Below are 18,813 nucleotides of genomic sequence, written 5' to 3'. Positions count from 1 at the left end.
TACCGAGCCCTGGGATACACCGCTAGTCACTTTCTCCCAGTCTGAGAACTTCCCATTTATGGTGGCCATTTTTAAAATGTGCGGCTCTCCCGGAATGAGTCATGCAGCAGAATGAGAGACGGATGCCCGAGAGAAGTACGTTGCAGTAGTCTAAGCGCGAGGTGATGAGAGAGTGGACAAGGGTTTTGGTAGTGTGTTCAGAGAGAGGAGGACGGATTTTGGTAATTTTATAGAGGAGGAAGCGACAGGATTTGGTGGTTTGTTGGAGCTGAGCAGAGAAGGACAGAGAGGAGTCAAAGATTACCTCAAGGTTGCGAGCAGACGAGACAGGGAGGAGGATAGTGTTATTCAAAGAAATAGAAAATGACGAGAGAGGGAGGTGAGTTTAGGTGGAAAGGTAAGGAGTTCAGTTTTAGCCATATTCAGTTTGAGATGGCGGTAAGACATCCAAGCGGCAATGTCGGACAGACAGGTTGAAATTCGGGCCTTAACGCCTTTAGAGATATCCGGCATGGAGAGGTATATCTGGGAGTTGTCAGCATAGAGGTGATACTGAAAACCATGAGAGGAGATCAGTGTACCAAGAGAGCAGGTTTATATGAAAAAGAGGAGAGGGCCCAGGACAGAGTCTTGGGGTACACCAATAGACAGCAGGATGGCAGCGGAGGAGGATCCACCGTAACATACGCTGAAGGTATAACGAGAGAGATAGGAAGAAAACCAGGAGCAGAACCCTGGAATCCCAGTGAGGACAGCGTGTCAAGAAGGAGGTGGTGATCAATAGTGTCGAAGGCAGCAGACAGATCGAGAAGAATGAGGATGGAGTAGAGTCCATTGGATTTGGCCAGGAACAGGTCGTTAGAGACTTTGGCAAGGGCAGTTTCTGTAAAGTAGAGAGAGCGAAAGCCCAGTTGAAGCGGGTCAAGAATATTATGAGAAGAGAAGAAAGGAAGTTCAGGCAACGGCAGTGAACAGCACGCTCGAGTAGTTTGGATAGGAAGGGAAGGAGGGAAATAGGGCGGTAGTTGGTGGGGGGATGTAGGGTCTAGCGAGGGCTTTTTAAGAGGGGTGTTTGAAGACATTAGGAACTGTAGCAGTGAAGAGCGAAAGGTTGCGGATGTGACGGATTACGGCGGGAGCGATGGATCTGAGTAGGCAGGTAGGAATCGGTTCAGAGGAACAGGTGGTGGGTTTGGAGGAGGAAAGAAGATGAGCGGTTTCCTCTTCCATAACTTTGGAATTTGCAAGTTTTTTGTACAGAATTTTGAATTTCTTTGTGCAGAATTCTGCCAGGAGTGACATATTGAAAATGGCCCTCCACATATCTAAACAATTGACAAGCAAAGTAGTTTTAGAGTGTAACTTAAAAAATATAAAACTGTTGATACAAAGCAATTTCATTATGTGTTTATGATCTCCATTACTGTGAGATGAAGCAGATTACTTGCTGTTGTGATGGTACATTAGTGGGGGGAGAGAAGAAGAATTGTATCAATTTATTCCTAAGATCAGTAATATGTTGATTCTCAAGTATGTTACAAACATCAGTCACATCTGTACTTCCCATACTAAACAAACATTTTATCAACATTGCCCACAAGACTACCGTATTTTCACGCATATAACGTGCATACGCGTATAACACGCACACGCATATACCGCGCATGCTGCTATAACCTCCTCCCACCACTCCCGCTTACTCCCTCTTCTGGCCTGCGAACCGGCATCCTCCCCCCCACTCGCATCACCCCCCCTCCCCCGCGATCCTACATTCCCCCCAGCATTGCAAAGACATCGGTCGCTTACCCGATTGGGCACCGGCACCAGCACCAATGCACAGGACGTGCCAGTGCCCGAAGATCCTCCCTCGTTGGGCTGGGCTGGGCTGGGCGGTGCGAGGGAGATCCTCCCTCTTCCCTGTGCCGGGCTGGACTGGGCTTTGAGCATTTGCGCATGCTCAAAGCCTTCTAGTATCGCTCTCTCCAAGATTCTCAGATTCAAAATCTCGGAGAGAGCGAGACCAGAAGGCTTTGAGCATGCGCAAATGCTCAAAGCCCAGTCCAGCCCGGCACAGGGAAGAGGGAGGATCTCCCTCGCACAGCCCAGCCCAGCCCAACGAGGAAGATCTTCGGGCACTGGCACGTCCTGTGCATTGGTGCTGGTGCCAGTGCCCAATCGGGTAAGCGACCGATGTCTTTGCGGTGCTGGGGGGGATGTAAGATCGCGGGGGAGGGGGGGTGACGCGAGCGGGGGGGATGCCGGATCGCACTGAAAAAAAAATTTGTATAACACGCTCACTCATATAACGCAACGGTTTGTAAAATCGTGTATAACGCGTGCGTTATATGCGTGAAAATACGGTACTCCCCTGTCAGGCTGGTCACTAGCATCACCACAGGAGCTACCTATGAATGCTGTCAGGAGGAAGAGCCCTGCAGAGGCAACCAAAGGTGAAAATGGGCTGACAAATAGTTTATACATCACTTACAAAATCCTGCTGTAAATCAAAACAAAATGTTACCTTGAAATTGTCTTCTCTATCCCCAATAGAAGGTTCATGCTTTGACCTAGTTGGGGAAAATGAACTGGTGTTGAATATTTGTAGATAGCTTACGAGTAATATTTTAATAGGGCTATAAAAATAATTAATAGTAGTAGTAGTAGTAGGGGGGGTGAAAAGAGAACACTGTTACATAAACAAAATGAAAATATATTTTAATGCTAAAAAATATTTACATCAACCATTTTTGCATTCCAGCATTTATTAACATGTTACCTATTTATCTGCATGCACATAGTATACACATTTGAACCAATTCTCTATTTGACTAAACAAAACATAAATGGTAAAATTCTTGTGAATATGTGCATCTTGTAAGGATTTCTATATATGCACATAAAAAAGTCGTCAAAGCCTAATACATTTTCCACATTTGATAAGTCATTGAAACAAACACAGAGTTCAGCTAAGACACAGACAGCTACTTGGTTTACCACCTATTTCACTGCACAGAAAATATCCCAACTCAATATTCCCCAAATAAATATCAATGTTTTACATTATAGTATTAGTCCTATTGCCTCTTTTGAGAAGCAGATTTAAGAGTGAAGATGAAAGTGCCATCCAGGATGCACTTGAGAAAGAGAAGGAGAATCAAAGGAATAGAGAATGGCAGCTCCTAGCTACATTACATTATGGCAAGGCATGGAAAGAGAAACATATCTGAACCACATTAAGTCTTGGCACCACAAGCCGGGCAAGAATCTGTTCCAGACAAAAAATAGGTCCTGCCAAGAAGAATGAGAAAAAACCCAGCTCTCTACCATGATAGATCAACATTAAAACAGAAGTGGTAGGAAATGTTTGTATATAGTACTGAAACCTGCCATGGATGAAGGTAAGAAAGGAGGAGCTTCATACTGTACTGTGTTCTTAGTTGCATGGGTATATATTTTCCTTTTTTAAAAAAATTCAAGGCAGCAAGAATTTTCTGGCTATATTTTTAATGTCCTCCTTAATCCTCTTGCTCTTCTAATTTAGGAATGTGGTATTAGTGCTCACCTTTATGCAAACAATATTTTGTTCATTTTTCTTACAGTTCCAAATTTACAGCCCCTCAATGTTTGCTTTAAAAAAACCAGTAGTTGCATTTTCATAAATTAGTATTAAATACATCAAAGATAAATGGGAAGAGGACCGTTTGCTGGCTTTCTGGCTACCTCAGGCCCCTTTCAGTTCCCATTTATCTTTGGGGCACTTCATTTCAGCCTGTTGTTTCTTTCAAATATTTTGGGATTTGCTTTAACACTCTCTTTTAGAGCTCAAGTTTCTTCTGTATTAAAGGCAGGATTTTTAGTATTTTGTCATTTACGATCTCTCCATCTCCTTCTTAATTTCCTGCTTAGATTGCAACGTGGTCTGTGCCAGCCTTCCATAATATCAGATTTGCTGTCAACTTCTTCAGGATACAGCTACCAGATTTCCATGTAATCTAACAAAATAGATTTCTCCTTTATTAATAAAACTGCATTGGCTTCCAGTTTCTTTTCGCTATCAATACAAGATACTTATTTTTACACATAAGACCCTCTATGAAAGAGTTCCTTCACACTTAGTGCATATGATTTCCTCTTCTGTTAGTGGATAGTCTACATTCTTCTGTTGAACAATGGTTTTGTCTTCCTCCTTTCTTTAGGGACAATTTAGAATTAAACTCATCATTCTGCTTTCTTTATTATCGCTCCAGCCTGGTGGAACAGTTTACCAGTTCCCATCTGTAAGGAAGCATCATTAAAAAAAATGGAAAACTCACTTTTTTACTATTGCCTTTGGTGTACAATCAATTTAAGTGGGGTTTTGTTTTGGGTTTTTTCTTGGACTCGGGGTGAACTGTTTGCTTTTAGAATGGTTTTATAGAGAGAGAATGGCCTTGTTTTGAATGATGTCTGTTCTATAAATTTTTATGGTGTTTCCTTTTGTTACTTTTATTTGTATATTTTGTATTACTGAACACTGCTTTGACCTATTCCCTCAGAAAAGGAGGTATTGAAATTTTTAAATAAACAAAACATTTCTCATAATGAACAATTCCCTGCTTATTGTATGATCAACCGGATGGCTTTAGCTCCTTATCAGCAGGACAGTGCCCATTCGATAAAAGTTTCTGATGGCTATCAAGAAGAAAGTGCTTGGGTTTGGCAGGGAGTTAAAGGACTTCTTCCAGAAAGCCAGATATATTTGTGGTTTGCTCCCTTGAGATTTAATCCAATATGTGCACTGGGGAAGGGGGAAGGGGTATTTGCATCCTGGAAAAGCAAAGGACTAGTATACGCAGCTTTTGACAAAAGTGCCCCTTTACAGAGCTCCAAGTTAGTTATGGTCTAGCCTCTCAAGATATTTTTCCTTATTTACAGGTTAAATACTCTCTTTTAACCTCTGAGCTTCTGCGAAAACTGCTCCGGGGAGAAAACAGCCTTTGAAAAGCTATTAGGCTCTTATCTTCAAAATCCACCAATGTTTAAACACTAGTCAACTCTTAACTCCCCAACCCTGCTGCTGTCAGATACCTATACCCACTATAATCTCCTCAACCCTGAAATGTCCTGTCTAAATTAGATTGTAAGCTCTCTTCTGAGCAGGGACTGGCTATTGTATGTTAAAATGTACAGCGCTGCAAACGCCTTTCAGCGCTATAGAAATAATAAATAGTAGTAGTAGGGTGAGATGTTGCCCTATATGATATGGGAACAGGACCTGTGACAGGAGTTAGGTAAAGAGAGGGAATTGTTCTAGAATAGGTTGGCAAATTGGGTATAGCAACCATGTGCTGGAAAATGGGTAAAGTGTTAATAATAACTTTATTTTTCTATACCGCCATAGTCGGTTCACATTGAAAGAAGGCTGGACAATCAGCGAATTACAGAATGCAAGAAGAGAAATGTTACATAAGAAATAGGAGTTACATGAGAAATTATATCAGGTTTGCAAAGGGGACATATCATAGTGAGTGAAGGACATCTGTTTAGGCGATGAATTTTTGGTATTACACCTCTATGCAACTGGAATAAGTGGGGGAGCAGAAGAGACTTGTGGGCAGTGGTGTTAGGAACGGGAAACCTATTTGGCTATTTGCACATGTGGTGGAGTTGCAGGTTGGTGTAGGGGTTTGGGGTTTCGGTTTTGTGAGTATTATAAATATTGAAGAAAGTGATACCAGCCACTTGGGAAGTGGCACTCCTATATCGATATGAGATGTATCTGGAAGAGGAGGAGCTTAATTATTGCCAACAGAGAGTGGGGGTAAATGGATAATACTTGGACTGGAAGAGCGTCACCAGTGGGGTGCCGCAGGGCTCGGTGCTTGGACCCGTGCTCTTCAACATCTTTATAAACGATCTGGACATTGGTACGATGAGTGAGGTGATTAAATTTGCAGACGATATGAAGTTATTCAGAGTAGTGAAGACACAGGGGGATTGTGAAGATCTGCAACGTGACATAATCAAGCTTGAGAAATGGGCATCGACATGGCAAATGAGGTTCAACGTGGATAAGTGTGAAGTGATGCATATCGGGAGCAAAAATTTCATGCACGAATACAGGATGTCCGGGGTGGTACTTGGAGAGACCTCCCAGGAAAGAGACTTGGGAGTTCTGATTGACAAGTCGATGAAGCCGTCTGAACAATGTGCAGCGGCGACAAAAAGGGTGAACAGAATGCTAGGAATGATTAAGAAGGGGATCATGAACAGATCGGAGAGGGTTCTCATGCCGCTGTACCGGGCCATGGTACGCCCTCACCTGGAATACTGTGTCCAGCACTGGTCGCCGTACATGAAGGAGGACACGGTACTACTCGAAAGGGTCCACAGAAGAGTGACTAAAATGGTTAAGGGACTGGAGGAGTTGTACAGTGAGAGATTATAGAAACTGGGCTTCTTCTCCCTTGAAAAGAGGCGACTGAGAGGGGACTTGATCGAAACGTTCAAAATACTGAAGGGAATAGACTTAGTAGAGAAAGACAGACTGTTCACCCTCTCCAAGGTAGGGAGAACGAGAGGGCACTTTCTAAAGTTGAAAGGGGTTAGATTCCGTACAAACGTAAGGAAATTCTTCTTCACCCAGAGAGTGGTAGAAAGCTGGAACGCTCTTCCAGAGTCTGTTATAGGGGAAAACACCCGTCAGAGTTTCAAGACAAAGTTGGACAAGTTCCTGCTAAACTGGAACGTACCAGGTGAGGCTGGACTCATTTAGAGCACTGGTCTTTGACTTGAGGCTGCCATGTGAGCAGACTGCTGGGCAGGATGGACCACTGGTCTGATCCAGCAGCAGCATTTCTTATGTTCTTACCACTACTCGCTTATTCCTGGCTGTGAGTTGGAAGAAACTGGCTAGGCCTCTACTCTATCCCTCATCCTTCTTGATCTGTCTGCTGCCTTTGATACTGTTGATCATCGCCTACTTCTTGATACTCTGTCCTTGTTGGGATTCCAGGGTTCTGCCCTTTCCTGATTTTTTTTCCTATCTCTCCCATTGCACCTTTAGTATATGCAATGGTGGTTCCTCCTCCACAGCCTTCCCACTATCAATTGGTGTACCTCAAAGCTCTGCCCTGGGACCACGCCTTTTCTTAATCTACACTTGCTCATTTGGAGCACTGATCTCTTCTCACGGCTTCCAGTATTACCTCTATGGTGAGAACTCCCAGATCTACCTCTGCGCTAAATATCAATACTGAAACCCAAACCAGAGTCTCAGCCTGCCTGTCTGACATTGCCACTCAGATGTCTTGTCGCCATTTAAAATTGAATAAGGCTAAAATAGAACTGCTCATCTTCCCACCTAAACCCACCTCTCTGCTTCCCTCGTTCTGTGTCTCTGTAGACAACACTCATATCCTTCCTGTTTTGTCTGCTCGTAATCTCAGGGTAATCTTTGACTCCTCTCTTTCGTTCACCACCCAGATACAACATATTACTACCAAAATCTGACCCTTCCTCTCTGAGCACACAACCAAAACACTTATTCACGCCCTCATCACCATGCACTTAGACTACTGTAGCCCACTACTCTCAGGCCTTCTGCTTAGCCATCTCGCTCACCTCCAATTTGTCCAGAATTCAGCTGCATGACTCATAATTCGGGAGAGCCGCTATACTCATGTTACCCCTCTCCTAAAGTCACTTCATTGGCTTCCCATCCATTTCCGAATACAATTCAAACTCCTCTTACTGACCTACAAATGTACTCACTCAGCTGCCCCTCACTATCTCTCTTCACTTATCTCCCCCTTTGTTCCCTCCCGTGAGCTCCGCTTAGCTGATAAGTCCCTCCTATCTGTGCCCTTCTCTTCAACTGCCAACTCCAGACTCTGTCCCTTCTACGTTGCTAAGCCATATGCTTGGAACAAACTGTCTGAATCCCTACAGCAGGCTCCATCTCTGACAGTGTTCAAGGCCCAGTTAAAAGCCCACCTCTTCACAGGCGCTTTTGACTCTTAACTCCTCTCACCTTGGGATCTGCATCCCCAACCCTATATGTCATGTCTGTCTGCCAAGTTAGATTGTAAGCTCTTCCGAGCAGGGACAGTCTGAAAATGTCAAAATGTACAGCACTGCGTACGCCTTTCAGCGCTATATAAGTAATTAGTAGTAGTAGTAGGCCAGAGTGGAAGTTGGTAATGAGCAAGTTGGGTGACTGGCAAGGTATGTATAACCTCACTGCATTACACCATGGCAAGCCCCACTGCTATGATAGGATATGGAGGTACTTTGAGCGGAAGGAATGTGATTGTAGATGCTAAGCATGTTCAGGAACTCTTGGATATATTTTGGCCACGGGGAGTATTTTTGTATTGCAAATAAACAAGTTACATAGAAACATAGAAATAGACGGCAGATAAGGGCCACGGCCCATCTAGTCTGCCCACCCCAATGTCCCTCCCCTACCTTTCTCTGTGAATAGATCCCATGTGTCTATCCCATTTGGCCTTAAAATCAAGTTGTAGTACTATTTGCAATTTGTCTGTTCATGGCATATGTAATTGTTGAAATGTTCAATAAAATTATTAATTAAAAATCCCCTAACATTATTATTTAACATCTTCACTCCTAACTAGTTGGGAACTTTATATATCCTCCCAGAATTTAGCCACTAAAAGTAACTTTTAAGCAAAGAATCCCTCTTCCCTATGCCCAGCTGATCCAGGGAACAGAAAGCTCTCTAAAGGTGACTAAACATGAGGTCTTTAAGATTTTGATTCTCATCCATAGAATTTTCTACTCTACTAAATCCCTTTCACTAGTTTGCTCATTCAGTATATCTCAGCTCATTTTTTGTAATCTACCCAGTAAAATCTTCTAGTAATTGCTTCATTTACCAAACCAAGATTGGACTTAACAACAAAGACTAGTAACCTAGTAATCACCCCACAGTTATGGAATGATTTCTGTCTTGGTCTTCACCTGAAATGGTCTCAAGAAATTTTAAAAAGCCCTAAACTAAACTAAACCAAACCAAACCTTAAGTTTATATACCGCATCATCGCCACGGATGTGGAGCTCGACACGGTTTACAAGAACTTAAAATATAGGAAGAGAAGGAAAAAAAAGGTTTACATGAACTTATATATAGAAGAGTAAGGGGGGATAGAATTACATTTTAGTGAAAAGCCAGGTTTTCAGTTGCTTGCGGAATAATTGGAGGGAGCCCAGGTTTCGCAGCGGGATAGTAAGGTCGTTCCAAAGACCTGTGATTCTGAGGAGAAGGGATTTTCCCAGTTTGCCTGCATAGCGAATACCGTGTAGAGAGGGGAAGGATAGTTTATACCTTTGGGTGGGTCTGGTAGAGTCAGGACTCGAGGAGTTATAAGATAGTGGGATTAAGGGAGGAAGGATGCCGTGAATGATCTTAAAAGCCAGGCAGGAGCATTTGAAATGGATTCTGGAAATCACTGGGAGCCAGTGAAGTTTGGCTAGGAGTGGGGAGACATGGTCAGACTTGCATTTTGCAAAGATCAACTTGGCTGCAGTATTCTGGATTAGCTGGAGTCTTTGAAGACTTTTTTTTGATAGGCTTAAGTAGATGGCATTGCAGTAGTCTAGTTTGGAGAGGATGATGGATTGGACAAGGACGGCGAAATGTTGTTGGCGAAAATAGGATCTTACTTTCCTCAGCATGTGGAGGCTGAAAAAGCATGATTTAGCCAAGGAGTTGAGGTGGTCACTGAGGGAGAGAGAAGAATCGATAATGATGCCAAGGACCTTTCTTGAGAACTCAAACTGCAGTGCAGTGCCTGAGGGTAGTGCGAAGAGGGTGGGCAGGTGTTCTAATTTTGGGCCGAGCCAGAGTAATTTTGTTTTTGATTCATTCAATTTCATCTGTACTGAGATGTACCAGGAATGGTGTCTCATTATGCAAGCTTTAATGTTCTCGTGGAGGTTGGTGAGGTTCTGGTCTGTCTCAAGGAAGACAAGGATGTCATCAGCGGTTTCAATACAGCAGCAAAGAGTGGCCATTCTAACGCTGTCCTCTAATGCCAAGTCACTTGAGAAAAAGCACACCAGGCTCTGAGGGAACTGTGTTTTCATTTCTTCAATTTGGCATTTCCCCACTAAACTCTAATGCAACTGCCAATTTCTCTGTAACTGAACAACACTGACTGGAGCTAACCAGAGGAAAACTAGTAATATGTGTTTTCTGTCTTGCCCATTTCTTCTCTCTATTGTGAATTCCTACCAGTTCAACTTGGATGGATTGCTTCCTGCTGAGTTGGTTTCTATCCTTTTGTCACTTCCTCTCCCATGGCTGTTTTGAAGTTATGTCTACATGCTTCATTGTGTTTCTATATGCTTATGGATTATATTTTATTCACTTTGTAAGCTGCTTATAGATCAGTGTTTAATGCACTCATATCCTTTTTAACAATTAAAATCAGAACCCTAGTCCAACCCCTGTGGCGCACCCCAAGGATCACTATTATCTCCAATGCTTTCCAACCTCTACATCGTCTCCCTCGGTACCAGCTTGGACAAACTAGGCAAAACATCATACAGCTACGCAGATGACATCATTATTCTACTTCCTTTTCAACCAACTCCTACCACAACAGGAAAACTGCATGACATTAGCTGAAAAAAAGCTGAACATGGACAAAACAAAATTCCTACTGCTCAAAAAGGACAAAACTCCAACCATAACATACATAGAAATAAACACCATCAGATACCCCATGCAATCCACCCTAAAACTTCTTGGGCTAATGATAGACAGATGCTACACCATGCAACTGCAAATCAACAAGACCATCCAGAAATCCTTTGCAGTCATGCATAACTTATGACATGTTCAAAAATTCTTTGATGACTCCTGGTCCAATACCTAGTCCTTGGACTTCTAGACTACTGCAACATCCTTTACTTACCATGCCCCGCAGGCATGATAAAACAATTACATACTGTACAAAACACAGCCCTCAGACTGATCTATTCACTAAGCAAATATGATCACATCACCACTGCATACCTAGACACACACTGGCTCCCAATGCAAGCACAAATATTATTTAAATTTTACTGTCTATTATTCAAAGCCTTGAATGGCGCTACCCCTTCCTACCTGAATGATTGCCTTATCTGGAACTCAACCAGGCCGAGAACTCCTCATTCTCCATTTTACTCACCCCCCACATCAAAGGCACACAACGCAAGAAGTACAATGGTCTACTAGCAACTCAGGTAGTGAAACTAGATCACCATCTCTCCTAGTTACTGATTACAAAACCCTCTGAAGGGAAATAAAAACCCTGTTATTCAGGAAATTTGTCAAGACAAACTAAAGCCGTACCTAATTATTCTTGCTCTTGTAAATTTCTGAATAAGTCACAGACTTATAATTAATACCTGATCCTGTGATTCTTTTGAAAATGTCCAGCTTACTCTTTTGTAATCTGCCTAGAACTTCAAGGTTAAGGTGGAATAAAAGTCACTAAAGTGATGTAATATTCCCAAGATGAGGAGTAGGGCCGGCTCAAGAAACTATGAAACTGGCATTTCCTCTCCCCTCTGGCCTGAAGTCTTCCCTTTGTAATGTGCTCGCCCCACCAAAAATAGGAAGTTGTGCCAGAGGGAAAGCTCCAGTTCAGATGCAGGCAGTATGTGTGAATTGTTGCTAGGGACCTCTAGGAGTCTGAAGATAGAGAGGTGGGGTGAGGAGGGGAGATTGTTTCAGAGGGAATGCCAGACCACGGTTGGAAAAAGAGAGGGAGGGAAAGATGCTGGTATTACCAGTGTCCAAGCTAGTGCTTCACATGGTCCATACGTTAAGCCAGCCCTAATGATGAAAACAAACTAGATCTCCACTCCCCTTCCCGCTTTCATCCATTTCATCTTTCACCTTACTTTTGAATGTATGAAAACAGAAAAATACCAATAGTAGTAGCTTGTAATGCAAGATCCTTTCGTTCAACATGTGCTTAAAGAACTCCAATTTGCAAAGTTTCCAGCCTAACACAAAGTCACACAGGAGGAGGGGACAGAGCTGTGAATATTCACCAGTTCACATACCCAAGTTGACTGCTACTAAAGTAAAGTCCAGGAAGTGGGGGACCAACCCTATTTATGTGACCCTATTTGGGGCCTTGACCCAATTTGAAAACCACTGGCTTAGATGTAACTGAAAGGAAGTATGAAGATCTGAAACTTGAACAGTGCATAGTAATTGCTAGTGCTACCTGGGCTGGATACAATATCAGTTTAAAATCATCAATACTTCCTCTAAAACTGTAATACTCTCTTTTTTTTGAAAACACTACAGCAGTGAAACTGGGTGTATGTTGTCTATTTAGCAACCAAAACAAAAGGCATGGGGGATGTCAATTCAACCAATGAAAAGTTCTTTATTCATTCATGTAGTCCCAACAAGGATCCTAGTTTCGGCATTATCTAAGGTAGGCATTTAGATAATGCTGAAACTAGGATCCTTGTTGCGACTACATGAAGGAAGAACTTTTCATTGGTTGAACTGACGTCCCTCTTGCCTTTTTTTTGGACTATCTATATTACAAGGCAAGGTATCATTCTTCTTCATTGTGCCTGTTTGTCTCTTTAGTAATGCAACTGCTTACATGGGAGCAACAGTGATGCATATCTGTAGGAATCTCAAGGGGGATTGGGACTTGTATACCGCTTTTTTGTAGTTTTACAAATATACTTAAAGCGGTTTACATATAGGTACTTCACGCATTTTTCCCAATCTGTCCTGGCAGGCTCACAATCTCTCTAATGTGTCAGGGGCAGTGGAGCAGAACAGGGTCTGAACCTAAAGCCTCAGGGTGCTGAGGCTATAGTTCTAACCACTACGCCACACTCTCCTCATGTCTGCTTTAACAATGAAAGTCAAGTTCCCACTACTCTGGTGCTATGTTAAATATGCAAAAATGGAGTAACAGTTTTAAGTGGATGCACTTTCTAAATCACCATCTTTAGTAAGTGCTCATCTAAAATAATATTCATTAACAAACCAAACCAAACATTGTAGGAGTTCAACTCTAAGCCCAATAAAGACAACACTGCCATTGAAATGAGCTAATATGAATGAAAACATATAATACACAACTGTTAAACAAGAGAATATTAGGTTCTTACCTCGATAATTTTCTTTCTAGTAGAAAGGCATATGAGTCTTGAACGAGTGACTTGTGTAGAAGGAATCATTTACATTTTTTTCTTTCTCGGCTCTGCCTCCTGCATCAAAGGGATGTGATGTAGCCCCTCAGTTCGTACCAAAACAATTGACAATTATTATAAGAGAAGAAACAAGGAGGCGGGATACAGGGAACTCCCTGACCAACCAAGCCCATTCTGTTCTGCAACATTAAAATGCAAAAACTTAATGTCAATAGAAACATAATCTCAAACAAGATTGAACCGAATAAGCCACTTATCTGAACCAAACTAACACTTATCACAACCAAAACTAACACTTATTTAGTTCTTATAGGCTCTCATTTGTCCTTTGCAACAGAGAGTTAGCATCACTCTTCAGACCTGTTGGACAAGAGAAAATCCAGCATCTGGAAATACCTGCCTGAGTCAAGAAGCAGGTTAAATGCAATCTGACAGGGTGGGTTTTCAAGACTCTTATGCCTTTCTACTAGAAAGATTATCAAGGTAAGAACCTAATCTTCTCTTCTAGTGTAAAAGGCATACGAGTCCTTGGACCACATAGCCATCCTACAAATCTTGGGTGGAACTGCCTGTGACTCTGCCCATGAAGAAGCCACATTCCTTGTAGAGTCAGCTTAAAAAAAAAATCAGTGGTTGCTTATACTGAAGAAAAAAAAAGTAAAAAAAATAAATTGGTGGTTCCGTACACTGAAGAAATAGCTTTGCGAATCATCTCGACATGGAAGCCTTAGAAGACAGCTTCCCCAGGTAGCTAGGTCTTGTTAATACAAAAAATGAGCTAATAAATGAAAATCATTTGTCACCTTGAGATAATGGAGAAGAGCTCTCCTAATATCCAGCACACCAAAACTTTTGGCCTTTGTATTCAAACCCGTGGGCAGATGGACTTCCTGATTTATGTGGAAGGCCAAGGCCACTTCTAGCAGAAAAGAAGGTATTGCATGCAGGGAGACACCAGCTTTCATAAATCTGAGGAAAGCTCTCTGCATAACAGAGCCTGGATCTGTGAGACCATGCTCTCTGAAACAGGGAAAAAAACATCTTAACTGTAAATTTTTTCAGATATATTAGTGAAAGGAGGAAGATAAAAAATGGAATTGCTAAGCTAAAAGATGCTGGGAACAAATATGTGGAGAGTGATGAGAAAGCAAATGTGCTAAACAAATACTTCTGTTCTGTGTTCACAGAAGAAAATCCTGGAGAAGGACCGAGATTGTCTGGCAAAGTTACACGAGAAAATGGAGTAGATTCTGCGCCGTTCACGGAGGAGGGTGTTTATGAGCAACTTGAAAAACTGAAGGTGGACAAAGCGATGGGACCAGACGTGATCCATCCCAGGATACTAAGGGAGCTCAGAGAGGTTCTGGCGAGTCCTATTAAAGACTTGTTCAACAAATCTCTGGAGACAGGAGTGATTCCTGGGGATTGGAGGAGAGCGGATGTGGTCCCTATTCATAAAAGTGGTCACAGGGATGAAGCAGGAAACTACAGGCCGGTGAGCCTCACTTCAGTTGTTGGAAAAATAATGGAAGTGTTGCTGAAAGAAAGGATAGTGTACTTCCTTGAATCTAATGGGTTACAGGATCCGAGGCAACATGGCTTTACAAAAGGTAAATCGTGCCAAACGAACCTGATTGAATTTTTTGATTGGGTGACCAGAGAGCTGGATCGAGGACATATGCTAGATGTAATTTACTTAGATTTCAGCAAAGCCTTTGATACAGTTCCTCATAGGAGGCTGTTGAACAAACTTGAAGGGCTGAAGTTAGGACCCAAAGTGGTGAACTGGGTCAGAAACTGGCTGTTGGACAGACGCCAGAGGGTGGTGGTTAATGGAAGGCGCTCGAAGGAAAGGTGACTAGTGGAGTCCCTCAGGGTTCGGTGCTGGGGCCAATTCTGTTCAATATGTTTTTGAGTGACATTGCTGAAGGGTTAGAAGGAAAAGTGTGCCTTTTTGCAGATGATACCAAGATTTGTAACAGAGTAGACACCGAAGAGGGAGTAGAAAATATGAAAAAGGATCTGCAAAAGTTAGAGGAATGGTCTAATGCCTGGCAACTAAAATTCAATGCAAAGAAATGCAGAGTAATGCATTTGGGGATTAATAATAGGAAGGAACCGTATATGCTGGGAGGAGAGAAGCTGATATGCACGGACGGAGAGAGGGACCTTGGGGTTATAGTGTCCGAAGATCTAAAGGCGAAAAAACAGTGTGACAAGGCAGTGGCTGCTGCCAGAAGGATGCTGGGCTGTATAAAGAGAGGCGTAGTCAGTAGAAGGTGTTGATGCCCCTGTACAGGTCATTGGTGAGGCCCCACTTGGAGTATTGTGTTCAGTTTTGGAGACCATATCTGGCGAAAGACGTAAGAAGACTTGAGGCGGTCCAGAGGAGGGTGACGAAAATGATAGGAGGCTTGCGCCAGAAGACGTATGAGGAGAGACTGGAAGCCCTGAATATGTATACCCTAGAGCAAAGGAGAGACAGGGGAGATATGATTCAGACGTTCAAATACTTGAAGGGTATTAACGTAGAACAAAATCTTTTCCAGAGAAAGGAAAATGGTAAAACCAGAGGACATAATTTGAGGTTGAGGGGTGGTAGATTCAGGGGCAATGTTAGGAAATTCTACTTTACGGAGAGGATAGTGGATGCCTGGAATACGCTCCCGAGAGAGGTGGTGGAGAGTAAAACTGTGACTGAGTTCAAAGAAGTGTGGGATGAACACAGAAGATTTAGAATCAGAAAATAATATTAAATATTGAACTAGGCCAGTTACTGGACAGACTTGCACGGTCTGTGTCTGTGTATGGCCATTTGGTGGAGGATGGGCAGGGGAGGGCTTCAATGGCTGGGAGGGTGTAGATGGGCTGGAGTAAGTCTTAACAGAGATTTCGGCAGTTGGAACCCAAGCACAGTACCGGGTAAAGCTTTTGATTCTTGCCCAGAAATAGCTAAGAAGAAAAAATTTTAAAAAAAAAATTTAAATTGAATCAGGTTGGGCAGACTGGATGGACCATTCGGGTCTTTTATCTGCCGTCATCTACTATGTTACTATGATCCATCAACGACTCCTCTTCTAAGGGCTCTAACAGAGCCTTACTGAGGTCCTGCAAGATAATGTTAAGATTCTGCATATGGCATGGCTGTCGCACAGGAGTATACAGCTGCAACGCTCCCTCTGGTTACATCAGGATGGATGGAATCTGGTTACATCAGGATAGAAAATCAAATAACTTCTCCACTCAAGCCAGAAAGTATGAAAGGCCTGCTACCTGCACAATGAATGAACTAACTACTAGGCCCTTCTCGAGCCTGTCTGAAAGACATGCAAGAACCATGGCCATCAGATCAGAAAGATACCTTCCAACTTGCGGGTAGGAGAAACTGAGGTTTTACATGCAGGAGGCAAAGCTGAGAGAGAAAAAATATAAATGATGCCTTCTACACAACTTATGACTAGAGGTGAATAACCTATTAGTTCAAAACTCATATGCCTTTTGCACTAGAAAATGGCTCTTGGCATAATATCTTGCTTTCACAATGAAGTGTTAGACAATCTTATAAGGTGAAAAGTAATTTTAATTTGATAGCACCAAATTAAAGTCGATAGGCAGTTATTTAAAATATTTTCAGGAAACAAACTGGAAAATAGTGGAAAACGCCCAATTTTTTATTTCATTTATGTGTGAAGGAGGAATCATAAATCATATGGCAACATGCAAATACTGCAAACCAAACACAGAGAAACAGAAATTTGAACAAGACAGCTAGTCCAGTATTCAAAGTTATATCATTATCTGTGTTTTTTTAACTAGTGGGTTGAATATCTGACTGAATATCCCAATACTATCCATATAATATGGGGCCAGGTTTCAAAATGAGCAAGGTTAGGTTTTAAAAACATTTGGATAATGGCAACATTCAGCTACTAAATGGATAACATCTATTTAGTTTAGGCCTATTTTGCAGGCTAAACTGAACAGATAAGCTATTCAAATAGCCACTGCTTATATGTATCATGTCATGGAATCTATGTATTAATTTATGTGCTGGATCTTAAATTAATAATTTGCCACATAGGTTCAATATTGACCCCTGAGTGACTACACCATATCAACTACAGTTTATAATGTAGGCTGAAAAATTGTATTAACTGTATTTAAAGTAAAATGTTCCCATGTATTCCATTGTTGCATATACAGTATTTCTAAATTTAGTATGAACTAGAAAATATATGGGTTTGGGTTATTTTCTTTTTAAACACTTTCTCCCCATAAAGTTTAAACCTAATATCCGATTTAAAATATTTTCACAAAGAAAGAAATGTAGTAAGAGCTTATTAATTTATTACCCACCCCCTTTTGCTATGAGTGTCGAGAGCAGCGCAGAACATTCAACATGGCTCCCTGCGCTAATAACTACTATTGCGGATTAGTAAAAGGGGGGGCGGGTAGTTTTTAATCTTGTTTCAACAACACAGAGGCTTATCAGATGATAAATTATCTGAATTCTGGTTTGTGTTTGCATCCTTCCTTTATAACTTTTGAAGGTATGGAGACAGGTCCTAGGGCAGAGATGAGAGAACACCGTTTTTTAAAAATTTTAAATTTGAGTGATTCAGTGGAAGAAAGGCACAGGAAGGCACTGGCATATTTCTAAAAACCAAAAACCAAAAGTTTCTACTGAATATCATATATTCTACTTATTTAGTATTTAGTAGATAACCCTAACACACATTCCCAAGAGCCACCTTTACTTCAGATCCACCATAAATCTAAAAAGAATGGATGTCTAAAATCACATTAAACTGCTTATCACAATCTCACCACAACAGCATTTCCCTAAATAAATGTAGAAAATCAATTGCAAAGACAGCAAAAGTACATGCCTTGTATAAAACCTTGTAAAGTCATCAGTTTTACTATAAACTCTTTTAAAGGCTTTTTGTTTAGAAAATGCTAGTGAATGTTTGTTGATGCCTGCACTAAGTTCTATTTTAACATGCTGAAGTACTGTGTTATGCATTATCACACCTGGCTTGAAACATTATTAATCATGAATTATGTGATTCATGACCTTAGTGAGACTCCACTCCTGCTCAACAAGGTATACTTAGCAAAGGAAGCAATTTTATTGATTTTAATTTCATGAAAAAATAAAGAGGCCGTTAGCATCAGAAAACACATTGTGTAACATCACTGCTGATCTAAAGTAAGAATAGTGTATTTCTGTATTATTTTTCTTTTTGAATTATTATAATTACTAAAAGAAAGATTGGATGTATTAATATCGTATATTGCCTGATAAGCACAATTGTTGTTTATTTGAAAATTTAAATAAAGAATTAAAAAAAATAAATAAAGTAAGAATAGTGAAGTACCGGCCAGTATCAGATCAACCTTTGGTGAACCTGTAAAGATATCTAGTAAGGACCATGCCATATCAAAACAAGCTATGACTAATTCATGCCATTACAAATGCTTTAGTTATAATCTTTTTATTTATCATGCTAAGAATAACAAATATATTAAAGAGACTAAGACCACATAAGCAACATTAATACTTTATTAATTCAAAACTAATTAACAGTAATGGATTAGCACAGAGCAAAGCTTTACATTTTAAGT

The 18,813-nt window shown here is 41.4% G+C and overlaps 1 protein-coding gene across 7 annotated transcripts in view; it reads right to left on the bottom strand.

Annotated features, from left to right (window-relative positions):
- Positions 1–18,813, bottom strand: part of ZNF280D (zinc finger protein 280D) — a 235,533-nt gene that overhangs the window by 18,072 nt on the left and 198,648 nt on the right. For all 7 annotated transcript variants that reach the window (XM_033920137.1, XM_033920139.1, XM_033920140.1 and 4 more), the window contains one exon: positions 2,522–2,567. In XM_033920137.1, the coding sequence (XP_033776028.1) occupies positions 2,522–2,567 (46 nt within the window). The remainder of the gene's footprint in view (positions 1–2,521; positions 2,568–18,813) is intronic.

Source organism: Geotrypetes seraphini, chromosome 14, assembly GCF_902459505.1.
Source record: "Geotrypetes seraphini chromosome 14, aGeoSer1.1, whole genome shotgun sequence".
Classification (NCBI taxonomy): domain Eukaryota; kingdom Metazoa; phylum Chordata; class Amphibia; order Gymnophiona; family Dermophiidae; genus Geotrypetes; species Geotrypetes seraphini.
Note: the sequence above shows the minus strand (reverse complement) of the source record. Positions and strands in the feature narration are given on the sequence as shown.